The sequence below is a fragment of the Stomoxys calcitrans genome, chromosome 1 (genome assembly GCF_963082655.1).
Source record: "Stomoxys calcitrans chromosome 1, idStoCalc2.1, whole genome shotgun sequence".
Lineage (NCBI taxonomy): Eukaryota > Metazoa > Arthropoda > Insecta > Diptera > Muscidae > Stomoxys > Stomoxys calcitrans.
This window is the reverse complement of record NC_081552.1, coordinates 139,581,212-139,600,883: the sequence shown is the minus strand read 5'-3', so window position 1 is coordinate 139,600,883 and position 19,672 is coordinate 139,581,212. Positions and strand designations below refer to the sequence as shown.

At 37.6% G+C, this 19,672-nt stretch overlaps 1 protein-coding gene across 5 annotated transcripts in view; it reads left to right on the top strand.

Moving 5' to 3' along the window:
- LOC106094428 (U-scoloptoxin(01)-Cw1a) overlaps positions 1-19,074 on the top strand; it is a 90,645-nt gene extending 71,571 nt beyond the window's left edge. For 4 of the 5 annotated variants that reach the window (XM_059360691.1, XM_059360693.1, XM_059360694.1 and 1 more), the window contains exons 2-5: positions 4,172-4,477; positions 18,247-18,407; positions 18,475-18,597; positions 18,661-19,074. In XM_059360691.1, the coding sequence (XP_059216674.1) occupies positions 4,432-4,477; positions 18,247-18,407; positions 18,475-18,597; positions 18,661-18,729 (399 nt within the window). In that variant the 5' untranslated portion in view covers positions 4,172-4,431 and the 3' untranslated portion in view covers positions 18,730-19,074. Of the gene's footprint in view, positions 1-4,171; positions 4,478-17,623; positions 18,176-18,246; positions 18,408-18,474; positions 18,598-18,660 lie in introns of those variants that run through there. The other variant, XM_059360690.1, reaches the window with a different exon arrangement.
- The last annotated feature ends 598 nt before the right edge of the window (positions 19,075-19,672 follow it).

The following is a 19,672-nucleotide window of genomic DNA, read 5'->3' as shown; positions in this document are numbered from 1 at the left end:
TCAGCTACCGGGTCGCCTAAATTTCACAGTTTTCCTATATGCAAACAATAAATTCTCCCTTATTGTATGAAACGGTCTAGTCTTTCTAATATATAAAAAACAATTTGTGTTTGTTTGCTTGTTTGCATGTTTGTTCCATATAAACTCAAAAACGGCTGAACCGATTTCCTTGAAGCTTTCACAGATTGTGTAGGATGGTTTGGAAGGAAACATAGCCTATATAATTTTTTGGTATAGGGAGGGGGGCGGACCCTCACCCTTACTCCAAAAGTAATACCCAAAAATAAAAGTGGACCGATCAGGACAATATGGGATTCAAATGAAAGGTATTCAAGAGTAGAGTACGAATTTCATAAAAAAAGTTGGGTCCAAGCACCTTGGGCGCCGCCCCAGCCCCGAACCCCCTTAATCTAGGTTTATTTGACGATCATGACAAATGAAAGGTATTCGGGAGTAGATTACGAATATGGTCAGGAAGTAGGAATATGCTTTATAATTTATTGATTACGGAAGGGGGCTGACCTTCCCCCGTTACCCCAAAACACAACCCAAAATCAAAAGTGGTAAGGATATCAAACGAAAATAATGCGGAGTAGACATACAAATTCTGGCATACAAATTCATGTCGAAGTATGGGGGTCACCCCACCCCCACAAAATCGCCCAAAATGGGTACATTAGCCAATCACAGATATGTGGGACTCGGTTTCTTTGTGCCGTATAGACTGAAAAACGGCATAACCGATTTTCTCGAAATGTTCGCATATTGTGTAGGTTGGTCTGGATGGAAACATAGGCTATATAATTTTTCGGTATCGGAAGGGGGCGAATCCTCCCCCTTATGCCAAAAACACAACCCAAAATCAAAAGTAGACTGATCAGGATAATATGGGTAACAAGGTATAGAGTAAAGTACGAATATGGTATTGAAAATTGAGTCCAAGTACCCAGCGAGCCGCCCCAATCCCAAAACTCCCCCAAGCAGACATATTGGACGTTCATATCTATATGGTGCTCAAATGAAAGGTATTCGGGAGTAGATTTCGAATCTGGCATACAAAATCAGATCGAAGTATAGGGGGTCACGCCATCCCTACACTCTCAACGTCATAGGCTACAATGGCACGAATTCGATATCTGCATTCAGGGCGAAGTGTGCCCACCTTAAAAAGATATTAGAGAGTTAAAGACGGCGGAGCGGGGCGGGTCCGGTTCGACTAGTGTACATATAAGAATACATACCGCCTAATACCACCGTAAGAGTTTTGAGAACAGTTTTGAGCAAACATTCTACATAGACTTGCCAGATGGTCGGGATTATCCCGACTTTCTGTAGCTGTCCCGACTCCTGACTATAGGTGAAAAATATGGGAAAATCCCGACGTTTGGAGTCATTATGAATATGACGGCCCAATCTCAGTCATAAATGTTCATTCAATTATGAACTTTTCTGTGAGGTGATTAGCCCCCCCTTTTCTACTCTTATGATTTTGTCTTAAATTTAAACATCCAAATAATGACTAATAATAATAATGGATTTAGAGGTGCATGTCCGTCCGTCTGTTTGCACGATACCTTTTCTTAGTGTGAGTCGGTTTGGATTTTAAATAGCAAAAATTTTAATTATTTCCCATATAAACCGATATCCTTATCTGACTCATTTTGCTCCTTCACGATGCTATCATAGTCCGATTTGGTTGAAATTTTATACATGGTGCTTTACTATGACTTTCAACATCCAAAAACTGGTATCCCATTTGACAAAGAAGTGCAAGTGTTGCATTTTTTAGACGATTAAACAATAAACCACGGGAAGTATGTCCTAAATCGGTCTATAACAGGATGCATAACCTATATGCAATTGCCTGATTTGCCTACGACAATTTATTCAAAGAACTTGAGAAAATCGATCCGTGGAAGATGGAATATAAGATTCGGCCAGGCCGAATTTCACGCGATCTTTCTTTACTTGTTAATAAAACCCGAATTCTTGTGTTTTTTTTTTAGAATCCCGAGTCATAAGATTGAGTTTCCCAACATCCTTCTCTGAGGGCCTTGCAAGCCTAATATTACATAATATTTATTGACAGCTAACCCAAGGTGTAGTTTTTACGTGAGGACGTCGAGTGTGAACATCTTTACGGAGAGGAAACTAGCCATCGAAGATAGTTGTCCTCTTCGGGAAAGGAAATCAGCCCAAGAAAAACCCTGAATGACCGGGGAGATTCGCAAAATTGGGAAAGAGGTCCGCAGACTTTTTAACAGAGCACGTCGTAAAAAAGCGGAAGTTCATTGGGATCTGTAGGAATACAATAAGATTACCAGAGCGGCAAAATTTGCCTCCTGGAAGCTTTTCTGCGAACAAGTCGATAGCGTTAATGACGCCACCAAGATAAAAAAATTTCCCTCAAAAACCCATGTCCAAACTGAAACTTTAGTAGACGACATGGGAGTGAGAACAGAGACAACGGAGGACACGTTGAGGCTTTTGATGAAAACCCATTTTCTACAGGATACGACGGGACTCACGGAGACACCGGAATCTTGGAATAATGACGTTGATCGAAGGTTTTTAATTACGGAATTTATGGTAAAGGAATCATTAAGGAGCTTCAAACCATTTAAGTGACCCGGACCCAATGGCCTCGTCTGGCCAAAATGTTCACAGCGTCAAGTGGTGTGTGCTAACGCGAGGACGTCGAGTGTGATCTTTACCGACAGTAAAATTGCCATAAAGGCAATAACAAGCAGGACGGTAAAGTCACGAACAGTCTTGGAGCATAAGAAGGAGATAAACGCCTTCTCTGAGGATGGCACGATCCGCATCGTTTGGGTGCCGGGTCTTAGAGGAGTAAGGGGAAATGAAAAAGCAGACGATTTGGCAGTGAATGCCAGAGGACTGCCGTCAATACACTTGGTCAACCCGAAGCCTTACCAAACCTAACCCAAGCTAGTGCCCAATGAACACTTTATTCGTAATCAATTCGCCTCGCCAGTGGGAATGCTACGTCTTAGCCTTACGGATGCAAAACAGGAAATGAAATCAGGTCTCGAAGTCAACACCTCTTCCCCCTGAACCATAAATTGCTATCTGTCCAAATAGTCCACAAATTACTCATAGAAACTATAGTGGTGCGTGTAACCAGGTTTGCCCTGCTGCACTTACACTCAGAAAAATGCTTATCGTAAATAGGAGTTAACTACATAATACTCGTTAGTCCATGATATTTATCCACGATTAAAAATTCTTAAAGGGTGAGAAAATAAACGTTGTTCGAATAAAACTAACGACTCGTGAGTATGGATAAAAAGCTCACAATTCAGATGGAGTTAGTAATTTTCCCTCAATGATTATTTTTGAAATAAGCGAGAATTTTACTAAACAGCAAAAGCATATCATCATTGACAATGCCTTTTCTGAAATTTATTACTGAATGAACTATTGGGTTGCCCAAAAAGTAGTTGCGGATTTTTTAAAAGAAAGTAAATGCATTTTTAATAAAACTTAGAATGAACTTTAATCAAATATACTTTTTTTACACTTTTTTTCTAAAGCAAACTAAAAGTAACAGCTGATAACTGACAGAAGAAAGAATGCAATTACAGAGTCACAAGCCGTGAAAAAATTTGTCAACGCCGACTATATGAAAAATCCGCAATTACTTTTTGGGCAACCCAATACTTAAAGAAATAAAGATTGTTAGTTCAATATAACTAAAACATAAATGGGCTGAGTAATTAAGATGTGTCCAATTGGATGTTCCGGAGAGTTCGGAAAAAGCGATTTCTTTTAATAATTTTATCTTAAATTTTCCATTCTTTTTAGTTCATACTTTACCTGCGGGAAGTTGAAAGTGGGCTTATACTATGTATAAACAATTTCGTAGCTTTAAATAAATTGTTGAACTCGCAACGAGTATATTATTCTTTAGCGGCATAGGAAGTTCTATATTTCCCAAATTTTGTTAATTGTAACTAGTGTTGAGGTTCAACATTTTTTGAGTGTATTTATCACTTCTTTAGTTGAGAAACAGATCTTTGTAAAGATTTTTTTCTCGAAACCCGACAAAATCGAAATTCATTCGAAGTTGAAGATATTTTTCGAATTTGGACTCAGAATATTAAATCTTGCTGTGGTTAAATTTACTTTATCATTTCGACTTTCGTTTCAGTTACTCATTTAATACACAAAATGCCACCATTTTGCTTGTAAAAGACACACGCACGACATCAATTGGCAATCGCAGAACTTGACGACCAATCCTACTTGCATACACTAAATGGCATATATAACGACGAAAACGTCAACGACCCTGAATTGACGGCGCAGAAGAGAGAGTGAGTGAAGCAAGCTGCTTTAACCGATATTAAAAAGCAGGCGCACTCTGCGCAATTGACAGAGGCCCCCGCAGTAACAAATCTATGGACTAAAATGGATTATAGTTACCAACTTTTATGGATTATTTGGACTTTATTGGGTAAGTTTGTTTAGTTAGTTTAGCCCCAAATCAGTGGTGGCCAAAATTAAGGTTTTTTTACAATAGCCTTCATACCCAATTCACACGTACACCCAGAGAAATCATTGGTTGGAATTCGATTATAGGTATAAATAGATAGTAATTAATTGTAAATAATTTTTAATTATCAGCACCAAATATCAGTCATTTTCTTAGTTCAGTAGTTAAGTTGATTACGATACTATTGAAAGCATTAAATGAAGATGTTCATAGAAGTCTGTATTTCAATTCTCGTACATCTTATTTATGAGGATCTCACAAGTTTATTGGATAAGCTTGCATAGTTCTGCTGTTGGTTATTGACCGTGAAACAGCTGTTTCATCATGTTGGCGTAGTCAATTTCGTTATAATAGTTCCAAGACACGTGAAAGCAATTTGCAGTTAGTAGCTGGATATTTCTCTATTTATTGTAGAAAATCTGTCATCTTCTTGTATATTTACATATTGAGATTTTTCAGGTAAAAACATAAATAAAACAAGTAAAAGCGTGTCCGATTCCGAATTGAATTGAATGTTGGAGACCATAGTTGAAGTCATTGTGTGAAATTTCAGCCAATTCGAGTAAGAATTGCGCCCTTTAGGGGCTCAAGAAGTAAAATAGAGAGATCGGTTTATATGGGAACTGTATCAGGCTATAGACCGATTCGGACCATATTTGACACGTATGTTGAAGGTGATGGGAAAAACCGTTGAACAAATTTTAGCCAAATCGAATATTAATTACGCCCTCTAGAGGCACAAGAAGTCATGATCCCAGAACGGTGTATATGGCAGCTATATCAGGTTATGAATAGATTTAAGCCATATTTCAGCCAAATCGGATAAGAATTGTGCTCTCTAGTGGATCAAGAAGTTAAGATCCAAGATCGGTTTATATGGCAGCTATATCAAAAAATTGACCGATATGGCCCATTTACAATCCCAACCGACCTACACTAATAAGAAGTTTTTGTGCCAAATTTCAAGCGGCTAGCTTCACTCCTTCGAAAGTTAGCGTGCTTTCGACAGCCAGACGGACGGACGGACAAAAGGACATGGCTAGATCGACTTAAACTGTCATGACGATCAAGAATATATATACTTTATGGGCTTTTTGAGAATATTTCGAGGAGTTACAAACAGAATGACGAAATTAGTATACCCTCATCTTCATCACATTGAGCTGAAATTCGACACAGATACGTGTTTTTGATGCACGCTGGTTAAGTTCTTGAACGGGCCAAATCGGATCATATTTGGATATATTGTAGCTAGTATATAGACCGATTTTCCGATAAAGGGTCTAATGCCCATAAAAACTTTATTTTTCATCCGATTTTGATGAAATTTGAAACAGTGACAACTGATCCAAATATGGTTCACATCGGACTATATTTAGATATAGCTACCATATAGACCGATCTCCCGATAAAGGGTCTGAAGGCCATAAAAGCTTTATTTTTTAACCGATTTCGCCAAAATTTGAAGCAGAGAGTTATTTTTAGCCTCCTGACACCCGACCTAAATCTGGTACAGATTGAACTATATTTAGATATAGCTGCCATATAGACCGATCTGCCGATAAACGGTCTGAAGTCAATAAAATCTTTATTTATTACCCGATTTCGCTGAAATTTCAAATAGTGAGTAGGTTAAGACCTCCCAACATCCGACATATGTATGGTTCTGATCGGACTATATTTTGATATAGATGCCAGAGAGACCGATCTGGCGATAAGGGGACTGAAGCCCATAAAAGCTTTATTTATTACCCAATTTCGCTGAAATTTGAAACAGTGAGTTTTTCTGAGCATCACGATATCCAACCTTAATATAGTTCAGATCGGTTTATGATTGGATATATCTGCCAAAAAGACCATTATTTTGGTCTACAAAATTGAATAGTGATATATATTAGACCACTCAATGTCCGTGCCGAATTTGAGCTTAAGTTATCCAATTTTCACCGGATCGTGACAATATGGGGTTTACATATATACCCGTGGTGGTGGGTATCCAAAGTTCGGCCCGGCCGAACTAAATTTTTAAAGACAACACAAATGTTAATGATAACATAATTATTTAAAAAAATTAAAATTTCATAATAAATTCTCCTAAAAAATGTAGTGGGAAAATATTGACTTTCATCAATCTTCTATCTATATATATAAAAATTAATTTGTGTTTGTTTGTTTGTATTTTTTGTATGTTTGTTTGTTTGTAGGTTTGTAAATATGTTTGTTCCGTATAGACTCAAAAACGGCTAAACCGATTTCTTTGAAATTTTCACAGATTGTGGGGAGTGGTCCGGAAAGAGCAATAGGCTATATAATTTTTTGATATCGCATTGGGGACGGACCCTCCCCCTTATCCCAAAAGTACTAGCGAAAAATAAAAGTGGACCGATTGGGGCAATATGGGACTTAAATGAAAGGTGCTCAAGAGTAGAGTACAAATTCCATATTAAAAATTGGGTCCAAGTAATTGGGGGGCCGCCCCGACCCCAAAAACACCCCAAAATAGGTTACTTGGACGATAATGTCAAAATGGGGCTCGAATAAAAGGTATTCGCGAGTAGATTACGAAAATGATCAGGAAGGAGGTATAGGCTATGTAATTTGTTGATGTTGGAAGGGGGCTGACCCTCCTCCGTTACCACAAAAACGTCACCCAAAATCAAATGTTGACCGATAGGGACAATATGGATATCAAATGAAAGATATTGGAGAGTAGAAAGCAAAAGTGGTATAAAAATTTGGGTTCAAGTATCCAAGGGGTAGCCCAAGCCCGAAAACTGCTCAAAATAGACATATTGGTCATATATATCAATATAGGACTCAAATGAAAGGTATTCGGGAGTAGACCCCGAATATGATATAAAAAACGAGGACCAAGTAATTGATAGTCGCCCCATCCCCGATAAGCTCACCAAATGGGAATACTACTCAATCATAACTTGATGAAACTCAAATGATAGGCATTTGAGAGCATATTACGAATATGACATTAAACTTTGTGTCCAAGAACCTAGGTGGTGTTCTATCTCCTAAAGTCGCCTCCAATAGGTTACTTACTTTACTTTAATTGGCTATAACAGAATATTTGTTCCACAAGCCGAACGTTGAATAGCGTTCCAAGCGCCTCGATTTTCTGCGCTCATTCTAAAATCTTTGACACCAAGTTTCGAGGTGTCTCCCACAACTTGATCTTTCCATCGGGCTTTTGGTCTTCCCGGTTTGCGTATACCACCGTGTTTGCCTTCAAAAGACTTCTTTGCTGGAGGTTCTTCATCCATTCTGACAATATGACCTTGCCAAAGCAGCCGTTGTATTTTGATACGTGAAACTATGCTATCGTCGTCATACAGCTCGTGGTTCATACGTCGTCTATATTCTCCGTTAGCGCAAACTGGCCCATATATTTTACGAAGAATCTTTCTCTCAAATACTCCAAGCACTACCTCATCTGCTTTCACAGTACCCATGCTTCAGAACCATATTATAGCACCATATAACAAGACTTTAAATCGAGATATCGGTCTACATGGCAGCTATATCCAAATCTGGACCGATTTGGGCCAAGTTGCATAAAAATTTCGAAGAGCCTAACACTAAGCACTGTCCAAAATTTTGGCGAAATCGGACAATAAATGTCTCTTTTATGGCCCAAAACCTAAATATTGATATCGGTCTATATGGCAGCTATATCCTAATCTGGACCGATCTGTGCAATATTGCAGAAGTATGTAAAAGGGCTTAATTTAACACACTGCCCCAAATTTCGGCGACATCGGACAATAAATGAGCTTTTTATGGGCCCAAAACCTTAAATCAAGAAATCGGTCTATATGGCAGCTATATCCAAATCTGAACCGATCTGGGCCAAATTAAAGAAAGATGTCGATGGGCCTAGCACAATTCACTGTCCCAAATTTCATCACATTCGGATAATAAATGTGCCTTTTGTGGGCCTAAGACCCTAAATCGGAGGATCGGTCTACATGGCAGCTATATCCAAATCTGGACCGATATGCGCCAAATTAACGAAGGAATTCGAAGGGCCTAACATAACTCATTGTCCAAAATTTCAGCAAAATCGGATAATAAATGTGGCTTTTATGGGCCTAAGACCCTAAATCGGCCGATCGGTCTATATGGGGGCTATATCAAGATATAGTCCGATACAGCCCATCTTCGAACTTAACCTGCTTATGAACAAAAAAAAAAGAATCTGTGCAAAATTTCAACTCAATATCTCTATTTTTAAAGACTGTAGCGTGATTTCAACAGACAGACGGATGGACATGGCTAGATCGTCTTAGATTTTTACGCTGATCAAAAATATATACTTTATAGGGTCGGAAATGGATATTTCGACGTGTTGCAAACGGAATGACAAAATGAATATACCCCCATCCTTCGGTGGTGGATATAACAATGCCAACATGAACAGAGAGAGGCAGAGTGGTAAAAATTAATCATCAGCATGTATCTTTGTTATGCCAACCTATCGGTCCTTTGAATAAAGAACAAGTAAAAGCGTGCAAAGTTCGGCCGGGCCGAATCTTATATATTCCCTCCACCATGGATCGCATTTGTCGAGTTCTTTTCCCGGCATCTCTTCTTAGGCAAAAAAGGATATAAGAAAAGATTTGCTCTGCTATTAGAGCGATATCAAGATATGGTCCGGCTTGGACCACAATTAAATTATAAGTTGGAGACCTGTGTAAAATGTCAGCTAATTCGAATAAGAATTGCGCCCTATGGGGGCTCAAGAAGAAAAATAGAGAGATCGATTTATATAGGAGCTGTATCGCTATAGACAGATTCAGCTATAGACAGATTCAGACCATAATAAACACGTACATTGATGGTCATGAGAGGATCCGTCGCACAAAATTTCAGGCAAATCGGATAATGATTGCGACCTCTAGAGGCTCAAGAAGTCAAGATCCCAGATCGGTTTATATGGCAGCTATATCTGGTTATGAACCGATTTGAACCTTATTTGACATAGTTGTTGAAAGTAAGAATAAAATACGTCATGCTAAATTTCAGCCAAATCGGATAGGAATTGCGCCCTCTAGAAGCTCAAGAAGTCAAGACCCCAGATTTGTTTATATGACAGCTATATCAGGTTATGAACCGATTTGAACCATACTTGGCACAGTTGTTGGATATCATAACAAAACATGTCGTGCAGAATTGGATAATAATTGCGGACTCTAGAGGCTCTAGAAGTCAAGACACAAGATCGGTTTATATGGCAGCTATATCAAAAGATGGGCCGATTTGAACCAAATAAGAGGTACTTTGAACCATACTCGACACAGTTGTTGGATATTATAACGAAACACGTCGTGCAAAATTTCATTCCAATCGGATAAGAATTGCGCACTCTAGAGGCTCAAGAAGTCAAGACCCAAGATCGGTTAATATGGCAGCTATATCAAAACATGGACCGATATGGCCCATTTACAATACCAACTGACCTACACTAATAAGAAATATTTGTGCAAAATTTCAAGCGGCTAGCTTTACTCCTTCGGAAGTTAGCGTGCTTCCGACAGACAGACAGACGGACGGACAGACGGACGGACAGACGGACGGACAGACGGACGGACAGACGGACGGACAGACGGACGTACAGACGGACGTACAGACGGACGGACAGACGGACGGACATGGCTAGATCAACATAAAATGTCGCGAGGATCAAGAATATATATACTTTATGGGTTCTCAGACGAATATTTCAAGTAGTTACAAACAGAATGACGAAATTAGTATACCCCCCATCCTATGGTGGAGGGTATAAAAATAGAATATAAGAATATAGGAAGGATCTAAAAGCAAAAAATTTGGTGTCAAATTCAGTGATGGTATGCCTATGAGAGCCGCCCACGAATCGGATATCCAATTGCGGAACTAAGTGTTTCGTGGGTCACCCCACCACTATAAAACCCCTCAAATCGGACATATTTACCGACCATGGCAATATGAATCTTACATGAAAGGTCTTTGGGAATAGAGCACGAAATTGACTTTCACTTTTGGGACTTGAAGGACTTTTATTTTCCATTGCAATGTGGTTTCAAATAAGAGGTACTTGAGTGTAGAAAAATCCACAGGAAAATTGGAATACATTTTCAGCTACAATTACGCAGAAATTTTCAAACTAATACTCCAAAGAGTACTCCTCTCCAACATAGCATAATCGGGCGCAGCAGAGCGGGCCGGGCTCTGCTAGTCTTATATATAAAATTCAATTTGTGTTTGTTTGTCTGTTTGTTCCGTATAGACTCAAAAACGGCTGATCCGATTACCTTGAAATGTTAACAGATTGCGTTAACACAAAAGTACTACCCAAAAAAAAAAGCTGATCGATCGGGACAATATGGGACTCAAATGAAAGGTATTCAAGAGTTGAGTACGAATTTCATAAACGGCAGAACCGATTTTCTCGAAATTTTCGCATATTGTATAGGTTGGTCTGGACGGAAACATAGGCTTTGTAATTTTTCAGTATCGGAAGGGGGGCGGACACTCCCCCTTATGCCAAAAACACAACCTAAAATCAAAAGTGGATCGATCGCGACAATATAGGTACCAAATGAAAGGTATTGGAGAGTAGAATACGGTATTGAAATTTAAGTCCAAGTACCCTTCGGGCCGGCCCAACCTCAAAACTCCCGCAATTAGAAATATTGGACGTTCATTTCAATATGGGGTTCAAATGAAAGGTATTGGGGAGTAGATCTCGAATCCGGAACACAAAATCAGATCGAAATATAGGGGGTCAAGCCAACCCTCAAAAACGCCATTAGACCCATTATGACTATATGATTCTTGGCTGAACCGATTTTGTTAAAATTTTCATAAATTGTGTAGGTTTGTCTGGAAGGAAACAGAGGTCATATAATTTTTAGATATCGGGTGGAGGCGCTCAAGAAGCCGAATATACCCCCACCGAAGGATGGAGGTATATTCATTTTGTCATTCCGTTTGCAACACATCGAAATATCCATTTCCGACCCTATAAAATATATATATTCTTGATCAGCGTAAAAATCTAAGACGATCTAGCCATGTCCGTCCGTCGGTCCGTCTGTCTGTTGAAATCATGCTACAGTCTTTAAAAATAGAGATATTGAGCTGAAATTTTGCACAGATTCTTTTTTTGTCCATAAGCAGGTTAAGTTCGAAAATGGTCTATATCGGACTAAATCTTGATATAGCCCCCATATAGACCGATCGGCCGAGTTAGGGTCTTAGGCCCATAAAAGATACATTTATTATCCGATTTTGCTGAAAGTGAGTGAGGACAGTGAGTTGCCTACGGCCCTTCGACTTCCTTCGTTAATTTGGCCCAGATCGGTCCAGATTTGGATATAGCTGTCATTTAGACCGATCCTACGATTTATGGTGTTAGGCCCACAAAAGCCACATTTACTATCCGAATTCTATGAAATTTGGGACAGTGAATTGTGTTTGGCTCTCCGACATCTATCTTTATTTTGACCCCGATCGGTTCAGATTTGGATATAGCTGGTGTTGGATATAGACCGATTTCTTGATTTAAGGTTTTGGGCCCATAAAAAACTCATTTATTGTCCGATGTCGCCGAAATTTGGGACAGTGTGTTAAGTTATGCCCCTTGACATACTTCTGCAATATCGCACAGATCGGTCCAGATTTGGATATAGCTGCCATATAGACCGATCTCTCGATTTTAGGTTTTGGGGCCATAAAAGAGGCATTTATTGTCGGATTTCGCCGGGTCAGTGCTTTGTGTTAGGCTCTTCGATATTTTTATGCAACTTGGCCCAAATCGGTCCAGATTTGGATACAGCTGCTATGTAGCCCGATATCTCGATTTAAAGTCTTGGCCCCATAAAAGGCGCATTTATAATCCGATTTCACTGAAATTTGGCACAGTGACTTATGTTAGGCTTTTCGATATCCGTGTCGTATATAGTTCAGATCGGTTTATTTTTAGATATAGCTACAGTACTTATAAGTATTTGGTCCAATTAGGAACATATTTGTATATAACTGATATGGGACATAAGGTATGAAATTTTCACCGAATTTTGATGAAAGGTGGTTTACATATATACCCGATTTAGTGGGTATCCAACTTAACGCCTTATTACTTGTTTGATACTCATATTGTCCTAATCGGTCCACGTTTAACTTTGGGTGGGGTTTTTGGGGTAACGGTGGAGGGTGCGCCCCTTGCGTTATCAATAAATTATAAAGCCTATTCCTATTTCCTGACCTTATTCGCAATCTACTCGCGAATATCTTTCATTTGAGTCCCATATTGTCATGATCGTCAAATAATCCTGACCCCCCCACTTACACACAATTCTTATCCGATTGGAATGAAATTTCGCACGACGTGTTTTGTCATGATATCCAACAACTGTGCCAAGAATGGTTCAAATTGGTTCATAACCTGATATAGCTGTCAATAAAACCGATCTTGGGTCTTGACTTCTTGAGCATCTAGAGGGCGCAATTCTTATCCGATTTGAATGAATTTTGGCACGACGTGTTTTGTTATGATATCCAATAAGTGTGCCAAGTATGGTTCAAATCGGTTCATAACCTGATATAGCTGTCATATAAACCGATCTGGGATCTGACTTCTTGAGCCTGTAGAGGTCGCAATTATTATCCGATTTGCCTGAAATTTTGTACGACAGATTCTCTCATGACCATCAATATACGTGTTTAATATGGTCTGAATCGTTCTATAGCCCGATACAGCTCCCATATAAATCGATCTCTCTATTTTATTTCTTGAGCCCCCAAGGGGCGCAATTCTTATTCGAATTGGCTGACATATAATTTAATTGTGGTCCAAACCGGACCATATATTGATATCGCTCTAATAGCAGAGCAAATCTTTTCTTATATCTCGTTTTGTCTAAGAAGAGATGCCGGGAAAAAAACTCAACAAATGCGATCCATGGTGGAGGGTATATAAGATTCGGCCCGGCCGAACTTAGCACGCTTTTACTTGTTTCAATTACGATCGTATGCGTTCCATATAAAGATGATACTCCCCCAACAAATAGTATTCGTCTTCCTTTTATGAATTTCTTGACGCAATACTAATCTTTTTTATGATCTAAATATGCACATAAATGGAAAAACGGCTTCCCAAATGTGTTTCAGTTGGGTTTGCTTCCCCAATATGTAATTTACACTGTAATAAAAATATATATTAATTGCTGTTAGGCTATGTCGGTAGTTAGACATCAACCCGCCTCGCTGCTCTTTCTTTTATAATTCTGGAATCCAGTTTTTCCGTTGCATTTGATGGAGTGATCATGAACCCAAACATCAACCTCAAATTTGTGTTCCAGGAGGTTTACATATGTAAACCATGTTGGAGCGAAGTTTTAATCAAGTTTTTAATTGATCTAGTAAAAAACTCTTGATTTTTTCGAAATTTTAATAATTTTTTTAATTGAAATTTCAATAATTTTTTTAATCGAATATGCAATTTTTTTAGTAGAAAATTTTTTCAATCACTTTTTTCAAAAACTTTGGTTGATATAACAATTTTCGCGATTGAAGCAGATTGAAAATGATTTTTTTACTTTTTCCTGTGTAGAGAAGCGCAAAGAAAACATAAATATTTTTTTTTCAGAATTATACATTTATTAAGTATATATTCATCAATAGAAAAAATAAATAAAATATATTACACTTGAAACCTGAACAACTGACCAAAAAATTGTGTTTTTTTAGAAAATTATCATACGTCCTAAACTAAATAAACTAAAAAACAGGCATTTCTATGCGTACTAGTTGTGAAATCGATGGAATGTTTTACAAAGATAGGCTTTCAAAATTTGGAAGGCACACATGAAAATGTTGATTATTTCTGATGCCAGTTATAATTGGATCTGACCATATCAACCTTTTTATACCCACCACCGAAGAATAGAGGTATATTCATTTTGTCATTCAGTTTGCAACACATTGAAATATCCATTTCCCATAAAGTATATATTCTTGATCAGCGTAAAAATCTAAGACGATCTAGCCATGTCCGTCCGTCGGTCCGTCTGTCTGTTGAAATCATGCTACAATCTTTAAAAATAGAGATATTGAACTTAAATTTTGCACAGGTTCTTTTTTTGTCCATAAGCACGTTAAGTTCGAAGATGGGCTATATCGGACTATATCTTTATGTAGCCCCCATATAGACCGATCGGCCGATTTAGGGTCTTAGGCCCATAAAAGCCGCATTTATTATACGATTTTGCTGAAAGTTAAGACTGTGAGTTGTGTTAGGCCCTTCGACATCCTTCGTCAATTTAGCTCAGATCGGTCCAGATTTGGATATAACTGCCATATAGACCGATTCACCGATTAGGGTCTCATACCCATAAATGCCACATTTATTATCCGATTTTGCTGAAATTTGGGACAGTGTGTTAATTATGCCCATTGACATACAGGGTGGCTGATGAATATTGCTACAATGATGAATATTGCTACATTTTTTTTTCGGTGTATGGAATACATTTTTCTTTTATTCATGTTAAATTAAATTATTAAATTAATTATTAAATTATTATTAATTAAATTAATTAATTAATTAATTAAATTAATTATTAAATTATTATTATTAAATAGAAAAAAAGTTATTACATTTTTTTTTGGTAGCGGCTTTCATCAGCCACCCTGTACTTCTGAAATATGATACAGATCGGTCCAGATTTGGATATAGCTGCCATATAGACCGATCTCTCGGTTTTAGGTTTTGGGGCCATAAAAGGCGCATTTATTGTGCGATTTCGATGAAATTTGGGACAGTGCGTTGTGTTAGATTCTTCGACATTTTTCTGCAACTTGCCCCAAATAGGTGCAGATTTGGATATAGCTGCCATGTAGACCGATCTCTCGATTTAAAGTCTTGGCCCCATTAAAGGCGCATTTATAATCCGATTTAACTAAAATTTGACACAGTGGCTTATGTTAGGATTTCGACATCTGTGTCGTATATGGTTCAGATCGGTTTATTATTAGATATAGCTACTAAAAGACCAATTTTTTGTTATACACAATTGAACAATGACTTGTATTTATTAGTATTTGGTCCAAATCGGAACATATTTCGATATAACTGCTATGGGACATAAGGTATGCAATTTTCACCGGATTTTGATGGAAGGTGGTTCACATATATACCCGAGGTGGTGGGTATCCAAAGTTCGGCCCGGCTGAACATAACGCCTTTTTACTTGTTTTTACTCAGGTTGTTTTATAATAGTATTTTGCTTCCAAGTATTAGTATTTTGCTTTGCCTCAAAATTAGGAGTATGACATGTATTCTACTCCCAATGGATGCGTGGATGATAAGAAGAATATTAATATTTAATTCGCCAGTTAAGAATTGGGAATCAATCTGACCACTCAATAATATAACAATAAACTTGTTGACCCGAGCCCGCTCCGCTGCGCCTTCTTTTACTTTATATGAATCAAAAGTTTCCTTGGAATATTTATTGTCGACAATTAAAGAGCTTTTAGTGAACTAACATGCCACGAAAATAGTATATCGCTCGACAAACAGTTTAACAATATTAGTGCCTTTATCTGAGTCCCATATGATCTTTATTGGTCTACAAATTTAAGTTTGGATGAATGGTGTACTCTATTCTTAAAATACTTTATTTAAGCCCGATATTCTCATGATGTCTGCTGTAGGGGTGTTTTCGTAGGTGAGACACTAGGCCCTGAAAAAATATCGGCATCGTGCTCTTCTCTCAAATACCATTTATTTAAACGCCATATTGCCGTTGGTTTAGGGGAGTTTACAGGATGAGGCGTCCCCCACATGGCCCCAAAATAGGTTATCAAATTCGTTTTCTAATCTCAAATGACTTTCATTTGAGCCACATATTGGCATGGTCGAAAAATTTTTACCCTTTGGGGGGTATTTTGGGTATGGGGTGATGCCCTAAAGACATGGTCCTACATTTGGATATCAAATTCGTATTCTACTCCCAAATTCGTTTATTTGAGCCCCATATTGCGATGGTCAGTAACAAATTGCTGTTTGTGGGGTATTTTGGGAAAGGGGTAGACCTTCACAAAATTTGTCCCGAAAGTGATATCAATTCTTGCTCTACCGCCCAATACCTTTCATTTAAGCTCCATATTGACATGGTCGGTAATAATGCCCGATTTAGGGGTGTTTTGGGAATTGGGGTTGTCCCCCTAGCACTTGGTCCGACAATTGGATATCAGATACGTTTTCTTATCCTAAATACCTTTCATTTGAGTCCCATATTGTCGTGATTGTTCTAAATATATGTTTGGTGATTTTTAGGGTGGGGCATCCCCCCTAGGTACCCCATCCGAAATCTATATGAGAGCACACAAAATTTCGCTTAAATCGCACCACCCATCTCCGAGATCTGGCTTTCTGAAAATTAGGGTATGGGGGAGGGTTACTTCCGAAATCGTTCAGAATTCTTTACGAAGTTTCGGAAGGTACGTCTGATTTCAATACGAAAACATGTCAACCACTCCATATAACTTTCGTAAAGATTTCGTTGCGATTTCGAATCCAAGGTCGGAAGAATCAACCGAAGTTCGTACAGAATTCATTACGATTTCCTAACGATTGGTTTGCTGCGATGTGTGATGATAGTTAACAGAACATACACATATGAGATAGTGTGCTGATCTGTAAAGTTCTTAACATGACAAGTAAGCGACATGTTGATACATTTATATGTGATCCTGTGGTTCAGAAGAAGAGCATGCGATTCCACTGTCAAAGGTACGGAGTTCAAATTCGGCTCAGGCCATTTTTTTAACCAAACTTGGTAGAATACTGCGGTATTCAATTAAATTAAATTAAAGGCTTCAATGAAAAGAGTCCTTCTAACATAAATACCGAAAAAGGTCTTAAATCATCAATTTTATTTTTCAAGGTTGGGCCCCCTAAGTTGTAGCCGTCAAAATGATAATTTTTGCTTTTTTCTTCAGTCCATATACTTCATTAGGAAATATATATATAGAAATCTGGCATTGTCAACAATATGTCAGTAGGGACATTATATAGACATTTTTAATCATTTAGTCCATAATTTTCGAACTTTTCGCTAAATTTCAAAACCAGCTGAATAAGGCATTAAAATTAGCTTTAACACATATTTATTTATTTATTTGTTTAAAATATGTAATTTGTGAAGAAGCAGTTTTTATAAAAAGGGAAATCTTTGGATAGCTGCCAAATGCTGAAACAAAAACTACCGTGTCCAAATACCTACATATGTCGGTTGCGTTCGATATTATCACCAAGAATTGTCTTTATCTGCCGTGTCTACTAAGTACAAACAAGAAGTACAAAATTGTTCCCAGAATTTGTACCACAATAAAGTTATATACCAACATATGGGTCAGCTTATGTCGCTAATTAGCGCCACTTGCTTAATTTGCAATTATTTCATTTTTTCGAAAGGTTTTATGAACCGGCAACATTATTTCCAACAAAACAATTGAGAAAACGATTAAAAATAAAATAAATTATAGTTTGTCGCCTGTCAATAAAAACAATGTAGACAAGATTGTAGGCAATTTGGTGATGATGTCACATGCATAGTAGACAAAAATGGTCGAATACATGCATTTCAGTTACGAATAGTAAATTCGAACCTTCAAACACGTGATACGCATGAGACATCGATATTAATTTCCATACTTTCTTATTTCAGGTCCATTTACAAATACCTTAGTTTCACTTCAAGATATAGCAAGTCCAGTATTTCAAAACCACAAAACGAAAGAATGGACCAATTTAGACAACATCACCTTCTCGTTTGACTGCACAAAACGTCCCGTTGGATTTTATGCTGATATGGAATATAATTGCCAGGTAGATTGGTTGGTTGATTATAAATATAATTAAAACTGAGAAGCACTCCTTAAACCGTATATTTCAGATTTTTCATATGTGTGACGAGGAAGGAAACAGAATTCCACATTTGTGTGCGAACGAAACATCCTTCAATCAGGAGTATCGCATCTGTGATTGGGATTATAACTTCAATTGCACGGAATCGCCAGTAAGCAAACCACACGCACGATCCTTTAACAAAACATTTTTTATATTCATGCTCTTCGTTTAGAAATGGTTCTATTTGAACGAACTAACCTATGCCACAGAGCCGCCTGATGAAGACGAGGATTACGTATAGTTAGCGGAGGATGACCTATTTCTGACTCTTTGGCCAATATAAGAGGATATCCGAACGAAACCCCTATCAAAGAATTAAAAAACCATAAATAAATTTGAAAAACAAAAATAATCGCAATACTTGTTGACACCTTTTCTATATGAAATGATCCATGTAAAAAAGTTGTATGTATTTAATATATATGTAAGCTTATTTTATTCTTACTATTGTAAATTTTCATTATTATATTCTTTTGCCCATTTACAAACACAAAAAAAAATTGTACTGTTGTGTAGCGTGATTAGTTTGAAACTTGTTGATATTTTAGCCAATAAATAGTATGTTGAATATGTTGTAAAAATTGTATATCCTAAATAAGTATTTTAATTCAAAGTTCGGTCAGGTCGAATTACCACCACGGTGTTCGGAAATTTCTCCGTACTCATTCTTTTTATAGGTGCAGCCAAACCCTTTTTTAATTATTAAATATGAACCCATTTAGATTAACGGCAAAGAAAACTGCTTTACTGCCCAGCAAAAAGTCACATTACCGGGTAAGTCAGTGAGTAACCCGAAACAAAATTCAGTTACCAATTACTTTCAGGTATACCCTCAACATTATTTTACATGCACTGATCAAATGAGAATCTTGATTTAATCAGGAAATTTGTATATACAATTAAACATTAAGATGAAATCGGTCCCATAAACTAATTTGTATTATTAACTAGCTGGACCAGGCACGCTCCGCTGCGCCTTCTTTTACTTTATATGGAACAAAATTTTCCTTGGAATATTTATTTCCGACAATTAAAGAGCTTTTAGTTAAATACCATGCTACGAAAATACTACATCGCTTGACAAACAGTTTAACAATATAAGTGTCTTTATCTGAATCCCATATGATCTTTATTGGTCTACGAATTTAAGTTTGGATATAAGGTCTACTCCATTCTTAAAATAC